Source organism: Dromaius novaehollandiae, chromosome 15 (assembly GCF_036370855.1).
Source record: "Dromaius novaehollandiae isolate bDroNov1 chromosome 15, bDroNov1.hap1, whole genome shotgun sequence".
Taxonomy (NCBI): domain Eukaryota; kingdom Metazoa; phylum Chordata; class Aves; order Casuariiformes; family Dromaiidae; genus Dromaius; species Dromaius novaehollandiae.
This window is the reverse complement of record NC_088112.1, coordinates 13,045,537-13,062,485: the sequence shown is the minus strand read 5'-3', so window position 1 is coordinate 13,062,485 and position 16,949 is coordinate 13,045,537. Positions and strand designations below refer to the sequence as shown.

Sequence of the window (16,949 nt, the reverse complement as noted above, 5' to 3'; positions counted from 1 at the left end):
GAGGCTGCAGAGCTCACTTGCCCTATTAGACATCAGGGAATCCACAGACAACCAGTCTGTCAAATCGTCACTGCCCTGGGAAAAGCTTTAGTCAGATTTTGCAATCAACTGTGGGATACAAATGTGTCATGTATTTATTTCTCTCTTTTATAGAGGCTGTGGGGGTGTGATGAGTAAAATCACTAAGTCACAGGAGTTGCATTGAAAGGGTTTAGCAAGGCCGTGTATGACAATACAGGGGTTAACAGCCATGTAGGACTGACATGGAATTGCCTCCTCTGCTTAGTCAAAGGCAAGTTCAGGCTGGTAACATAAAGCAGCAATGCAACCAATGCATCTGTTGTTGGTTTATACCCTCATTTTAATGGGAAGGTTGTAATTAAGTGGATACAGCTCCAAGCTATGACCTCACTGGGTGATACTCGCATCAGATGTTTCCTTAAAAACAATGTCCAACTCATCAGAAAGCAGGGAGTCTTCCTAGTGGCTCATCTTTTAACAATGCAGTTCCTCCTGAAATACTGGTTTACAGGCTAAAAAGTTTGACTGGAATCCAGGGGATAGGGCAAGACAGCTTTGTGTGTAAATAACACCTTCAGCAGCATCAAAAGGCTTTTCTTGTCCCCGCCCTTCCTTCTCCTCTCTTCTGGTCTAGAAAAATGATGGAAAAATACTGGGTATCAGCTGTCCTGGGTTATAAAACTGGTGGAAGCGTCCTGTTAATGGATGATGGATGCTTTTGCCCTGGATGTCTGCTAGGTGCAGCTCCTGTGGAAACTTTCAGAACAGGCTTGCAATATTACTGTAGATTTGTATATTTTGATGGCCTCAAGGAACAGTTTACTGCTTCAAAGAGAGGATAAATCCTTTTCCTTCTGGCAATGAAAGGGTTTAAGGGAATTGTCTGGTGTTCAGATGATTGCAGCTTAGCGACATGAAAGGATGCTCAAAGCTTGAAATACTGGACTTCACTAAGCAGACATTTTAATTCAGGCTATGTCAAGGTAACCATGTCTGCAGTGGCTGAGGCTGTCATTTCATGCTGCCCGAGTTTTGATGACGACGCCAACCCCAGGAGTTCCCAAGCCCATCACACCCACTGCGCGTTCCCACCCTCGTACTGCTGTGGTTGTGCCACTGCAAGTATCTGCAGGTCTGTGTTGTACAGCAGAGGAGTGATCCGGGTTTGTCAAGCCGTAAAACACACCCCAACTCACTTTTGCAAAGTGGTTACTCTTTTATTTAGATCAGTTCAGTGATCCCATAAACCACATCCGTGGGCAGACGAGGAGCAGCGGGCTGGTTAGGCATGCCAGGTGGGTGTTCTGTAAGCAACAGAGGCCTGGAGGCACCACGTCAGGAGTGGGTGCCACGAGGCCAAGTGACATGTAATCAACAGATCATTTGTTTGCAGACCTCTTGCCTGCCAGATGTTTCTATCAGAACTTTAAATCAAGCAAAACTAGATGTGAAAGTCACTCTGGGCTTGCAGAAGGGGGTCACAGAAAGTCATTTTGTTACCCTTTCAAAATAATAAAACAATCATTAATGAACTACCTTTTGCACTGGCAGACTGCCTTTAATCTGAAGACATAAATATGTTTAGAAACGTGAGGAAGAAGAAAACTGGGGGCCTGTATTTTCAATTACTGGTCCCCTAAGGTTGGTTGTCAAAAAGTCAGACTCTTAGACCCAGGTACTCAAAGCAAGTATTGCCTCTGGCTCCAGGTGAGCCCAGCACAGCCTGTGAGCTCCTAGCACTTCTGCAGGCTGTCTGTCTGTACTGGGGAGCCCAAGAGACAGCAGCTAAAATTAATTTACAAAAGGGGGGGGGGCAGTGGTGGGGAGGGAGGATTAAAACCAAGTGACTTCCCTAGTATCAGTGTCTGAGTTGGGAATAGAGTCCCACTCTCACCTCTGCTGTTCCCAGCCGCAAAACCATGCTGAAATCAGTAAACAACTGGGCAACCTTCACCCAACAGGCAAATCATCCTCTGTGGTAGTAGGTTACACATGAAGCCTCAGAGGCACATCATGTGTCCAGAGACTTAAAACAAACCTGAAAGATCAACAGAGCTGCCTGCACACGGTGTAAAGTTCAATTCTAATTTTACATGGAGAACCAGTGCATTTTTATTTCTCTGGAGTTAGGAAGCCATTCTCATGAAGAACCCTTGGCAAGAAGCTACAAAAGGGAATACTGGTTATAGCATTTTATCAAGAGCTGATAAAGCACAGATGTTTCTAATCCCATAGGTCCCCATCAGTTGTTTCCCCCTAATTCCTTCTCTACAAAGCCATATTCCCTTCATTTCTTCTTATTGCTTGAGCTCCCTATAGGAAAGCTCAGCTCCCAGAAGGCCTTTTTGTCTCTGTCCCCAGTGCTCCTTCTGCAGTCAACCACCATCATCATTCTTAGGATGCTTCTAGAGGAACTGAAGAGTGCTTTCAAATGGAAATGTGGGAAAAAAAATTACAAGAAGAGTCCCCTAGAATATAAAGGCCCTTGCTGGACTGGCAAGGCTGTGGTAATAGAGGAAATCAGAGCCTCAGTTTAACTTTGTTTTGAGTAGGGTTAGTCAATAAGTTCCATTAAAAAAAAAAAATCCCCCCCCGCCCTCTTACACTGAAACAAGTTTTCAAAATTTGTTGCAGGAATATGTCTTTCCCCCCAAATCATCAACTTTCTGATAGGAATATTTGCTTGGTTGTTTTGTTGTAGGCCACAAAGCTTCACTTTTCTTCGTAGTTTCTGCCAAAGGAATGATGTTTTTAGCAACACAATGCTGCCATTACTTCTCTTAGATTTTTCCTTTGTGCCAGATGCAATCAGAAGCTCTCCCCAAATAATAGTTTTCACAGCAATGATAACACCACAGTGTAAAGTTTGCCCATTTCATGAATGGGCCCAATTTTTATTTTGCTTCATCACAAAATTCATCCCACATTTGTTGCACACACTGTTGGTTGCTGTGTTACGGGACATATCACCATGTACCAGATGCTTTACTCTTACAGAAGCATTTTTTAATGGAGATGGAAACTTCCATTGGCTGATTTTCAGAACAACAGCAAAAAATAATAATACAAAACCAAAATATCATCTTCAGCTGCATAGCAAATATGGATCAAAAATTTAACACCATATCAGATCACGAGCGTAAATATACCCCACCATAAATAAAATTCATTGTACAAAATAACTCAAGCAGCTTTTCATACAAATATGGTACATTTGACGAGTTTCCGAGAATATTTTCTTTTTTATACCTTCAATTCTTTTCTCTTTTGTTCTTAAACACACATGAACCTACTGGACTGGAGTAATGCAGGAGAAAAAGGACTAACATGTTGTTCAATGCTAATAACAAGTGCTGCCAGGGTTAAAAAGAAAAACCATTGAAGTGCAGAATTTGAACTAGTTTGCTTCTCCTTTCTATCGTATCATTGAAAGTCCAGTGTAGAATCACTCTTGAGTGGCATGTGCACTGCAAATAGTCACATTTTATAATGTTAGGGTGAGAGGAGCCATTACAATAATCTAGTCTGACTTCATTCATTTTACAGACCATACTTTTTTTCCCTGTAATTCCTGTATTGAGCCAACATCTTGTCTTTGAAGTAGGCATTCCAAGTGGTGGTTGGTAAATCCCAGGGAGTTTGCAGACTACTTCAGAGCAATCAGGAAAACGTAGGTAAAAAAGCAAGCACAGGGTCAGTTGACTTAAATTATCTGTACAGGGGTCCCTGATTCCTTGGAAAAAATTAGGAATCTGCAGATTGTAAAAGGCTGAAAACCATGCGACTAGAGCATATCTGCATGGAAGACATCCAAACTTGGCAGAAAGTCTGCAAGTGTGGAGAATTTACCACACCCCTTAGTAATCCATGACCACTGAGCCCTACTGTTACAAATTCGCTCCCTATTTCCATTAAAAATTATTACATTAAAAAAGGATATGAAGGAAAAATTCTATTTCACTGAGTTCTTTACAGACCTGAACTTGAATCTCTTTCTCATATACAATCAAGGAGGATTTGAGAACTGAAGCTAAAGACTATTTGAATCCTTTAGATAATAAAAGGACAAAACCATCAAATCTGAGAAATGAAGACCATAAGATTATTCCTAGCTGATACCTCATATTACTTGAGCAACAAGGCAAAACATTTGCGTACACTCTAGAGCCAAAAACAATTTACATCTTGTTCATGCACTTTAGACATTTTGCTCAAAACATTTCATCCCTTGGAATCTGAAGGGGTGCATTTTGCCAGCAAATCTGAGGGCAACAGATTCCATCTACCTGTTCTGTTTAAGTACACCCAACTGTGGTTTTTAGGTTTTCAGAGAACTATTATGCCAAAACTACAGTAAAAGAATGCAAAGTGATATTCATGCTTAGGTAAAATATCTCATGACTCACTCCAAACCTAAACACATGAAAGCAGGCATTTAAATTCACCTCGCTATAGCCTATTTTGTCTAGGCAGCTGAGACTGGACAGCATGGTACAGTTCATCCTTCAGTATTAACTTCTTGCTCATGCTGGTTTGTGACAAGGCTCCAACACCCCATAATATGTCAGACAGAGTGGGACATTTAATTTGTGCTGTGCCCAGAGGTGGCTCTGAGAGCCAGACAGGGACTTGTGCCACCTTTTCTGCAACACTTGCGTATCAAAATAACAAGCACTTATAATTTAGGTCAGGAAAAATAGGATCTTAGCAGGATCTATTTTCCTCGTATCTTGTTTTCCACAAAAAATAAAGTGCTTGATTCTCCTCTTCCTTTTAAAAATATATATCTGTAATCCCCTGACTCCAGTAGTTCCAGCAGTGTAGAAGTGTTGGAAAACCAGAACTGACGTCCTTTGTGGAAGAGCAGATGTAGGGCAGAGCCTTTCAGCATGACTGGGTCTGAATGCTCTTCTGCTGCTCGTCCTCACGACAAGAAGGAAATGATCTCACCTTCTCAGGCTGGGTCCTTCTCCTGCCACTCAAAGATTTCAGCCAGACTTCCTGAGATTTCATTCTACTTTCAGATAACTGTGCTGCAGAATTTTCTTGTCGCAGTTTAAATGTCTGTCTCAGCAATTAAAGGAAACTCAAGGTGCAAAATGTCCAGCACTTTTCATGTGTGCGATATATTGATTATCAAGGAAATAGGTGTAACTTTCTGGGAGAACAAAGTTATCTCACACAGCATGATCTCCTCTTGCTAATAATTTGATGCTGGCTGTTGTTTCCTAAGACCAAATATTCCAGCTGGGACATTTCTACTAATTAATTATATGTTCCCTCTGAGAGAATAAATGCCCAGGCTCTGCCTTTTTTACACCTGTAATAGCATGCAGTTTAGAAGGCATGATGAAATGCATGAAAGGTATATATATTATCACATCTGTATACCAAAACAGCAATTATCTGCTGTGACCTGATTAAAGCTGAGAAGTTAAAACTTCTTGCAGTAGTGAGGCTAGCATCATTTTCTCCTGCTGTATATGGTTTGGTCTCCTTTAACTTCAAGTACAAACTTTTGTATCGCTTCAATGATATTACTGTGGGGAAGCAGGGAAGACAGTGAATTGCAAAATCCTTCTTGAAGTTCCCACTGAATTTGCTTTCAATATCCAAGGGTATCAGACGAGCTGAGCTGGAGAAGAAAACAGACTTCAGTGTTCCCTCAGAATACCTTTGAGCCTGGAAAATGCTGTATTTTTTAATGTTTTATCCCATATTTTACCTCTTCTAAAGAATCGCATCATTTCTGAATGAGTTGGAGTTTACTACATCCTGCTGAAATTCACCATTTTCTGAAGACAGACAGATGGAGGCTGTATTGCTAGGAATTCATTTAGAACAAGGGAAAAGGATATCCCAGCTCTCATCCTTGCCTGGAGATCAAAGATCACATACATATGTTCCAGTTGCCTCCTGTCAGGATCAGTGATTATTCCCTCCCTGCCAAATTAATATGCTCAAGAGCATATTCAGGTGAATGTAAACTCTTCTGCACTCATTAAGAAATCTTGTTTACTCAGTGGAAGATATAACTTCAGGGGAGAACTCTTTGAATTCAAATAGGTGGATGTCCTATAGCAAGGAAAAAGCCATGACAATTTTGCTTCCCCCAGCTCTCTGAAATGCTGAGGGGTTATTTGGCAACTAGGTCATTGCTGTTCTGAAACCCACATGTCAAAACTCCCTTTAAGAGATGCTGGAAAGGCAGATGACTTCTCAGGCGGAACAAAGCTGGCCTCAGCCTGGGTCATGTGGGAATTCAAGACCAGACCGGCACGGCTTTCTCTCTCTGCTTTGATCGCGTGGTCCTCAGGGTGCTGCCACAAATCGTGCCTTCATGCCCCTTTTCCCCCAAAGAGTAAGTCAGGGTTTGTCTTCAAGCCCTGCTCCTCCGTGGCTGGTGACGTGTCACAGGGGGATCCATTTGCCCCATTGCTTCTGCGGTGGGAGAGGGCTTCCAGCGCTCTGGAAACGAGCAACTCTGACTGGAACCCCACACCTAGGACTGTAATATGGCTTTGGAGTCACGTGTTCAACTGGATGAATCATCACAGGGAAAAAACAGACCACTTCATGGAAGAAAAGCACATTTTGCCCACCCACCCCCAAGTTTTAAAGCTACAAGTAAAATCAATCACAGGGATGTTACAGAAGAACATGCACTCAAACAGGGCCAGATAGGAAGATGTGTCCTTGTGTGTATTAGGTATACCTAGTCTTATTTTGTTGCCAGATCCCACATCGTCAAGTTGACCCCTCCCAGTTGTTCTGGGTTCAGTCTCTTCTTGCTTCCCAACCCAAAGGGGGTAGTCTCCACACTAGCAGGTGGTGGCCAGGGACTGGTGGATTGGGGGCTGGAAGCAGCGCACATGCTCCACCGTGGAACTGTCTGTTTCCACTGACTTCATGTACTTGTTCAGGATGGCAAAAATCTCGTTGTTCAGGATCTGATACTTCCTGATCCTGTCAGCCATCTTCTTCAAGGGCTGGAGGGATGGTGAGGGAGAAGAGCAGCAGATGAAGAGAGAGAATCTTATGTCATTTGACCAGATAGAAAGTATCAGTACCTCTGCCCTACTGCTAAAAAAGCCTCTGCTAAAGTGAAGCAGCTATAACATGCATTACAGTTCCACTTAGCACCTCCCAGGCACTGGTGACTCACTTCATTTTAGGGTTTGATGACTCAAGACAGAGCATTAACAAGGTCAGTGTGTGGTCCTTCGTTAACCCATCTAAAGTCTAGACTTAGCAGACTTCCAACTGCTTATTGACAAAGCCACCGAGATCACAGGATGGTTAGCAGAAATACCAGCTTCTCTGCCCTAGCTTCCCAACCCCAGGAAGAAGGGAAAAGCTTCAGGAGAAAAAAGATTCAATTGTCAAGGCAATTAAAACCTTGGTCTCTCTGCTGAGACTGCAGATGGAAATTGCATAGCAAGTGTATCCAGTCTGAATAAGGTAACACCAGGCATGTTCATGATTTATAAGTCTGGACAAGGGCAAGACAGAAAATAGAGAGAGAGCAGTGTGCTGGCTCAGGTCCTTTGGGACCTTATCCTTCACTTACCACATTTTTTATGATTTCGTCCTTCCCGTCCTGCCTTTGCACTTTCAGCAGGTGGTAGCAGAAGTCAAAGAGGTCAAAGCGACGTTGCTGTCCAAGGAGAACAATAATAGAGCAACCTGCCCAGTTCAGACCATCTCCAAAGCACTGCCTGGAATGGGGACAGGGTGATGGGATGGAGAGAGATGACAGGATACAGTTAGGTAAGAGTTGTCCTATGGTGACGCTGGTAACTTTCCTTGGCGAATTTCTGGGGATATCAGATTCAGTCCTACTCCAAGAAAGTGGGTGTATACCTGAGAGAAAGCAAACTCAAAAGGAGATATTACAGCAAGGTCAAGCTGTGCACACTGCAATCACAGCATATGATGGTTGAGGAACTAGCCTGTGGCTTGGGTTCAAGTCCCATCCACCAGTTTCCTTCTGAATTTGACCTGGGGCATGTTACTTTACGTTGCTATTTTTTCCTTTTCTCCAAGTGCTCAGATGGAAAGCTCTCTGCACATCTCTTCAGGTGCATGCACAACAAAGTTCTTTCCTTGAGTACCTAGGAATTGACATGATATAAATAATAGAAATGATGGATGGAGGGAAGAGTGGAAACAATCCATTGCATCACTAAACCACTTCCCATAAAATGCTGGCTAAGAAACAGACCCTGTCTTAGCTCCACAGAAATAAGAAGAGAACAGCAGAGCTGCATGCAAGTTAGGAATATTCCAAAGAGCAACTTGTTGCATGTTCGACCATGTTCCTCTTCCACTTGCCCACTAGCTGAGGCTATTGCTGTAGCTGAGGGCATACTGGGGGCTTGCTGGCCTCCACTAGCTCATTAGCTGCACTAATGGCAGAGCTGGCTGAAGAACACTCACTCTGCGGTGAACTCGTTCGTGCCCACGGGGATGCAGTACACAAACTGCATGGCACTCCAGAGTCGGTGAAACTCTACGCACTCGTCCACGTGCATGACCCCGTTTGTAGGGGGTGGCCCACGCCAGATTGGGTCCTGCAGGTAGCTCCTAATTCGTGTCAGGATGACCTCGAACATGGACAACCCGCAGCATAACCGCTCCTTGGTCAGCAAGTCACCCTCCCGGGCAATGGCTATTTGCTGAGAACGAGGAAAATCAAAGAAACAGAAGTGAAAATGTGATACAGATGTATTTTTGTTGGACTTAACTCTTCCCAGTCTCTCCCAGCTCTTTCAAAGTTAATGGCATATTCCATGCAAGATTCAACCTTACCTCTGATGGTTGTTCCCTTGGCACTCCCCACCAGAGAATACTTATCCCTCAAATGGAAGAAGATGTAATATTGTGCTCAATTATATGTCACCAATCTAACAATCTTTTGAAATAACTGTATATGTCAGAAAGCAAAAGCTGAAGGCATATCTCTAATCAGAAATACTGATCCTTAATTCTGCGAGCATGCTGTTTTGTTATATTAGCATTACTCAGCATTGCTGGGTTTAATTTCATTATTTGTGCAGATTATGAAAATAAACCAGGAGAGAACAGGGACATTTGCTTCCGAGGGCATTACCATCATCTCTCTAAAAGATAGGCAAGTTGCGACTTTCTTGATTTCTTTTCTAGTTAAGATTAAAAAGCTCTGAGGAAGATGTGAAGCCACCAGAACCTTAATACTGGAAAACCTACGGTTTATAAGAAAGTCAACTAATACTTTTTCCAGATGCGGAAGGTTTACATGTGTGGAGAATTTCTGTGCCATCCCCACTTAGATACACACGTACAAATCTGGAAGAGCTCTACTGGAATCATGATGGAGTTCATTTGGCTTTTAATCAGAGGAAAGAGAGTTTGACTTTATTTCATTCCCTCACTCCCCCATGGAAAATAAGGGTATTTTAAACAAATAAGCAAGTAGGGCCTTCCCCCCAGCAAGGGAGCACTGACCCTGCTTAGCTAACTGCCTGCACCCCTTGGAGCTGTGTGAGGCTGGAAGTGTGGAGTTTATTAACTGCCCTGGTGTCCTCTTAGCTGCACCATTTCTTGCCATTTCCCAGCTGCATTACTGACTTTTCCTTGCAGTGCTGCTAAAAATAATATGGAAAATGAAAGCCAAGTGGTGTGAGTATAGTGCACCCAGCCATGCAGATAGGAGGCTCTGGGTCTGCTGTGCTCCCCTCTGTCAGAAGAGCGACGGCCAGGGCGCTCTGTTCCCACAGACAAAGCATTTTACCCATCTGACCATCCTAGCAGAGGCAGGCAGAGCAAATGGGGCATTTGCTGATCCTACTGCCTATGCTAGAGGACTTCCTGTGGCTTTAGGTGTTTTTTAAGCAGTTGCTCTACTTCCAGCTATCCTCCTAATGCCTGTAGACACCCCGACTAAAATCATGATGGGGGCTCAGAGTCTCTGATACAGTGAGCAGGCACATATCCTGGCCAGACATTAAGAACATGAATTTTGCTCAGTTTACTTAGGCATTCTTCATTCTATACTAAAAAACTATGTATGTGCCTGTATATTCCCTTTTGTGACTATTGCTTTATGTTGACAGTATCCTAAAGCATTTTTGTTTGGTAATTATTGAAATTAAAAATATTACAATTCCTACTTGAGAATTAAAATTAAATTAGAATTAAAAATACTACAATTAGAATTAAAAAAATTAGAATAAAAAATACAACAATTCCAAGGACATTTGAGGAACCTCAGAGCAATTAATGTTCAACTAATAGCAAACATAAAAGGAAAGCTGAATTGCTGTACAGAGGCCAGATTGGATCTGGGATCTCTATATTTGTTAAACTCAGGAATTATATCAGCTGAGTTTCACATGACCATTTCACAGTGCCAATCCTTTACACAGGTGGTGGTCTGGCTCTTGCAGGCTTACAGAGGAATATTAAACTCAAATTGCAGTACATTTATAGCAGAATAGCTTTTCTGGAAAGTCAAGGCAATACAAGTTAAATTATCATATTGTGGACAGAAAATCACTGCACACACTTGCGTATATTGGTTAGCAGCACAAGATTTATTTTATCTAGTATGTTTTTATAGGTAGTGGCTGCACACTTGCTTTTTCCTCACTCGATCCAAACTCTTATGGGTACAGATTAGTGTCTGCGCACACTAGTCTATGACGGCAAAATGGGGACACAGCAGAAGTGTCGCCATTTCACATATAAATAAGGTGTTAGCATTACTGTTTGTCAAGATATACTGATAGAACAGATATTATTCTCAAGAACAACCTAGTCCAAGGATCTTAATAAGTTGCTTCTGAAGAAATCTTAATCTAGAAAAGGACACATCTGGCTTTCCAAGGACATGGTACCACTCCTTCATATACACTCTCAGACAGAATTTGGTTCTAAGGTTCATCATGATAAAACCACTCTTTGATAAAGGACTACCACTGTTGGCAGCTATCTAGCGTGGTAAAGGCAGTTGAAGGGCTCTTAGTCCTGTGGTGAGAACTGCCCCACAGTCCGGGGTTGCACTGGCAGTGCCTCCGCATGGAAGGAGCATTTCCACTTAGCATGCATGATGCTGATTTCCAAGATCAGCAGAGGAAGGGTCCTATCCCAATAGACTGCCAAAGGATGCCACATTGCTGGCTCCACTCCACCTCCAGTGGAAGGGCTCCCGATCCCTCCACTGAAAAAATTAGATGGACCAAGCACGTCTGAAAACCCTCTGCTAAATATCATTACTCATCATTAAAAGGGAGTAGAGAAGATTTACACCATGAACCACTCTGACCCCCCTGATTCTCTATGAATCACCTATCAAACAGCTACTTCTGGATACTTCCAGTGCAAACCAATTATTTAAAACATAACTACTGACTGTTTTTCTATTGTTGCACAACCTCAGTTACGCCACTGCCTCTTTCATGGCTTGCTAATTGACAAACTTGCAAGAACCATATCCAAAGCTTGCAAAAACTGATGGAAAGATCCCCCCTGACTTCAGCAGCCTCTGGCTCAGACCCCTCGCAGCATATTGATTGTTATGTGAAATGCATAGTGCCACCTTTTGGGAAAGGCACCTAGCAGCCAACTTCTGCTAGGATTCTGGACAATTGCTAAAAGGTGCTCATGTGTTCTGCAGGAAAAAAAACCAAACAATAATGCCTGTGTCCAAAACTGCATTTCCAGGAGCAAGCTAGAAGCTGTGGAGGCACCTATAGAAAGTGACTGTTGTGTTCATTTACACCTGAGCTCAAAAAAGATCTGGAATTCAACTTTATCTATGTGACGAATTGGGAAGTGTTTTACAGAAAGTTTAATTTTTAGTTGGATATGAAATACCTTTTGTTTTCATCATCATCACAACTATGGCAGGGATAAGCAACAAGTGGACTCTAATAGCAGATTTCAATGATGATTTTGCATGGAAAGAAGAAGAGAGAGAAAGACCAACACAAAGACACAAAAACACAGAGGTGAATTCTTTTTCTCAAGTGTATCCTTCAAAAGGAAGCCAATGGGAAGTGAGAGACGTATCTATGAAATAAGACAGAGCCCTCAGTTATACAGCCAGTTTTCTTTGTTTCATATGATTTCCAATGAAGCAAAGTTCAAAATGTCCTTGATCCATTAGAAAAATAAGAAAACATTAGTAACTTTCTGCCTGCCATAGATCTGTCACCTCACACAACTGTTTATTCCATTCTGTCTATAGGAAATTACAGAAGAGGTGGATTTTAGTATCAATTAGTATTTTGAATGTCTTTTATCCCATTAACTGCACTAAGTAGGCAGCAGAAGTTTGGCTATTGACATCAACGCAGCTAGAATTTTGCCTATTGATTGATTCTATTCATATTGATGGATTCTACTGAGATATTTTTAACAGCACTCAGCTTCTGCACAAAATAGATCTTTCTGAAGCTGAGATCCCACCTCAAGAAAGCACTTAAATGGAGCTATAATTTTAAGCATGTGCTGAAGCCCTAAGCATATGCTAGGAGGGAAACCATTCTCAGATGTATTCCTTGACAGGGATGAGCTTGAAAATGTACCATACTGCAGTCCTAAATTGGGATGCACAAAAGTAATGGCAATTGCTTAAGTCTGTGACAGCCCTGCAATGTTTCCCCTCAAACCACCCCAGGATTGTCCATCTTTTTAAAATGGAGATGAAAGAGGTTTTCAAAGCTGCTCCTGTTCAGAGCTGGCTTCTAGCACGCTTGCCTCACAGCTCCCCTGGCGGCTCTCCGGACCGGAGGCAGTAATGCACCATCCCTAGACCCACTCATACATTTCCCTTCTAGATGTCAGTGTCTGCTAGGGCAAGGATTTGGATTTTCTTGTCTGATTGGCATTCTGAATGGAAATAGGATCACTTTCCCAAGGACAAAAAGGCCATCTGGGGACTGCTATGAATCTTCAACAGCCATCCCTTTCAATGAAATCCTTACCTGCGGAGTGCCCAGCCTCTCTATTAAGGGAACCAGGTGAAGTGGGGCATACTTGGCTTCGAGACGCTTCATGCGCACCTCCAAGCGTTCTCCTTCTGTCAAGCGAGCAGCAAACAGTGAAATGAGAGGAGGAAGTGGAAACCCGCAATTTCCGCCAAGTTCGCTCAGAGCTGCCCCCCAGCAACCATCCAATGAGACTTTGGATCAGTGAGCCAAACCGACAGCAAATGAGGGAACCAGTGATGCAGAGAAGGGAGGGATGTGCGATCGCAGTCTCAGCAGTAGCTTAATCACACATGTCCAAAAGCATGTCCCTATTAGTCATCACTCCTGTAGAGATGGACATTTCATGCTGTCATTCTCCAAAGAGGCTGTGAAATGGCTTTAAAAACTGAAGGGAACCCCAAAACTGACTAAGGTTTCAGTCTGTAACTAGGGTACAGAAAATGCATGGTTGGCACATGTCTCCACCTGACTATTCACTGTATCCACATATCTATTTTGAGAAGGAAAGCAGGGCCAGAACTAATCCTCAGCAGGAATGGGAGAGAAATGGCTTCTTGGCAGAGACCTCTGAGTCTGTCCACTGCTTCCTTCTCAGCTTCTTACCTTTGATGTAGACCCTGGGCAAAATATTTTGGAAGGGAGCAGCATGCAGCAAATCACAAACTTCTTCCTGGGACTGAGGCAGGAAGAAAGAAAGATAAAATAAGTTAAGAATGCCTATAGGGATTGACGTGTATGGCTCAGGGGCCTGGGCAACAATACAATGACCCACTCAAATCCAACCCAGTTCAGTAGTAACTCAAATGGTTTGAACCTAAATAAACTAAAACTGGAATACCTCTGAACTTAAGCCAGGAAGTTTGCTATAACTCTAGCAATTCACTTCCTGCCTGTACAAGGCCAGAGCTTTATACATGCTTTCTTCTGGCCCACTCACTAACACTACAAGGAAGAGTGGATAAAGAACATGGCAATTTCAGTTTTATCCTACCCTATTTTTTCAGAGAGTGCCCAGGTGGAAATTAGTCTGTAGTTTCATTATTCTGGGATGTATATGTGTCAAATATACCAATGTATGGTTCTATTACAAATAGATACGTAATACGTTGGCCTGAACTTGTTTGGTTCTTCATGTAGTAGTCACAGCCAGTGCTATCAGAGCAGACTCCCAGTGTTGTAGGCACCAGGGAGGATAATACAGAAGTCCAGAGAGGAATAACATCATGAGATGCCACCTGAAAGTATGCATGCCAATGCACTAGAGAAAAAATAATCCCAAACACAGATGCACAAGGAGAAACCTAGAAATAGGAATGTAGAGACTGAGGAGTGATGGCTGACAATACATTGTATACGAGTCTGCAATGGGAAACAGCAGCAAGGAAAACCAAAGCTTTTTAACACAGAGGCATCGCATCACAACAAGGCATTAGTTTGCTCCTACGAAACTCTAGTTCTAGGACATGCTTTCACTTCTGAGCTTACCATAAAGACTTAGACATACTTGAGAGGAGGTTATGATAGAGCAGCAAAAGATATTTGGGGGCCAGATGGAATGACTCAGTTGGGTCTGTTCGGGATGCACTGCTGGACACCTCATCTTCCAGCCAAGAGGTGATGAACAGTGCATAGCATGGAGTTGCAGGAGGTTGTACCGGAGCCATGGATGCTGGTATGTGAGTGAGTTTGTGGGAGTGCAGTTTGTGACACAGTGCTGGAGGGAAAGGAACAGCCCTCGGCCCCTCCATGGGCATACAGATGCTGGTGCTTGCTACCGGAGCAGGCCCATTCTCTTTGTTATTTCGTTTGCAAAATGCTCTTCCTTCCTATATGAAAGTTTTGTCACTGCTATTTCCCTCTCACAAAGTGAGTATTTTCTCCATTTGTAGCCTGCATTCACCCAATATCTGTCCCCAAATTAGTCACGTCATTAATAGGTCCATTACCTGAGAGTAAAAATTATCTCAGAAATTTAGTCACAAGCAACCCCTCATCCCTCAAATTTAAACAATAAAAAAAGAGGTAGAAGGGAACATACCACTAACCTTCACTATCGCATTTTCTGCCAGCAAATACCACCAGCCTTAGATTAGACTGACAGCTATGAAGATAACTGCACCATAAAAGCAATTGCTTCCACTGCATAAGAGCTCCATTAAAGAGAAAATCTTGTTACGTGATGGCTCTATGCATCTGACAATCTTCCAGTGAGTGAGAACCAGTGCCCGCTGAGTACAAAATTACTTTACATTCTAAACGGATTGCTGTGTGGAAGAACTAAGGATCAGAGGGGGAGAGAGCTTCGGCTGGCATGGAAAGGAGACACAGAGGGACTTGGATGGGTAACCTTCCTAAAGGGATCCTCAAATTCTCACTGTCTCCTTTGCTTTTCTTTCTGCTATTCTAAAATGCCATTATACTGCTGATGTACAGCTGATAGGGCAGGAGCATTCAAATGAAGCACTACTAAAAGAAACCACCTCGCGTTCCTTAAGTACCCATTTAAAAGATGGGACGGAGAAGACAAATGCAGTACATCCAGCATTAAATCCAACACTGTGAGCAGCTGAGAGCAGTAACAGACACAAAAGGAGCAGAAACTGCCAGGATATAGTTTGCAGCTCCAGTGGTTTTGTAAAATACAGCCAAGCTGCTAAATGATATACATCCAGTTTTTTTAATCTTATAGCAATTACTGCTCACTGGAGATGTTTGATGCACCATACTAGCAACTAAAAGTCTCTGTCTGTCTGGAGGTAAAATGCAAGGGCATGGGCAGAAATATCCATTTTGAGGAAATGCAGAGATTTTAAGTTTTCCCTGTGCTCTATGCTTGGTTAAACTGAGAACTTTTGAACTTTCTTCTGGCTTTACTCTGAGCAAAACTTTCTAGTTTTGCTCAGAAATCCCATCCTACACTGGAGAAGATTTTCTGAAAAAAATTCTGGAAAAACTGATACAACCCCGTCAAAACAATTATGACACAAAATACACATTTTTAACACAAACCTGTTTTTTTGGAAACTCCTTAGCTGGCTCTAGGCCAAACTGCGAAATAAATTCACTATGAAATAAATTTGTTGCATGAAAAACTAGAAGCTAAGACGATGTGTGGCACTGAGCCATGGCCTTTTCCCTAATAGGCCAGCTCACTCAAGCCAGAGAGGGCACCACAGAAACTAAGAGGCTGAGGCACTTGTGTAGGGGACAATACTGAGTTGTAACTCTGGCTCTGGTCTTTGGTGAAGACAAGAAACATCATAGGATCAGCTGTTCTTCCAAGATTTCCTTCCTTTTGGATTGCTTTCTGGTTATCGCCATTATAACCAACCAGTTATTCTCACTGCACTGGTATTCCAAAAGACCAACCAGAGGTTAGGGCTCAAATCTAACTCTCACTCTGTAAATGTACATAAAGAAAACAATGATCCCTGCCCCAAAGAGCTTACAGTCTAGAAATAAGCCCCAGCTGATTTTATTTCTGAGAAGGACAAACATGGGATAGCTTTGGGTCCAAGATTTAAATCTAGATCTTCCAGTATTCAGATTCTCCTTCAGCAATCCCAGATGTCAGTGACTCAGTGCCAATGCACATTTTCCCCAAGGACGTGCCAGTGGTCCCCAGTAATATAGACCCCACAGAGACCCAGAGCACATAAGAAGCCAGAAAGTAACATTTTCCAAACTCCTCTGCTTGAGAACCCACTTCTATTTATACTCTTGAGCTTGCAATTTCAAGTATGATCTGTTGATTCAGGGGATTTTGCCTTACCAAAGCCTGCTCAATAAGGAGGCAGAAAAGAATGGCATTGCCCACTTCTCTAAGGCTCTGGAACACATCGGTCTTCAGCTCTGCGTACTCAATGATGTCCTTCAGCTGATGATGGAAAAACTCCAGGATTCCTTAAAAGACAAGGAAGGACAGTCAGAGAAGGGAGAGCAAAACTGCTCTCC

General features: G+C 42.7%; 1 protein-coding gene across 4 annotated transcripts in view; it reads right to left on the bottom strand.

The window, feature by feature from the left end:
- Positions 1–2,881: 2,881 nt before the first annotated feature.
- Positions 2,882–16,949, bottom strand: part of CYFIP2 (cytoplasmic FMR1 interacting protein 2) — a 59,468-nt gene continuing 45,400 nt past the window's right edge. For all 4 annotated transcript variants that reach the window (XM_064520924.1, XM_064520926.1, XM_064520925.1 and 1 more), the window contains 6 exons: positions 16,768–16,898; positions 13,599–13,671; positions 12,990–13,084; positions 8,461–8,699; positions 7,592–7,739; positions 2,882–7,010 (listed from right to left, as the gene is read on the bottom strand). In XM_064520924.1, coding sequence (XP_064376994.1) covers positions 6,843–7,010; positions 7,592–7,739; positions 8,461–8,699; positions 12,990–13,084; positions 13,599–13,671; positions 16,768–16,898 — 854 coding nt within the window. In that variant the 3' untranslated portion in view covers positions 2,882–6,842. The remainder of the gene's footprint in view (positions 7,011–7,591; positions 7,740–8,460; positions 8,700–12,989; positions 13,085–13,598; positions 13,672–16,767; positions 16,899–16,949) is intronic.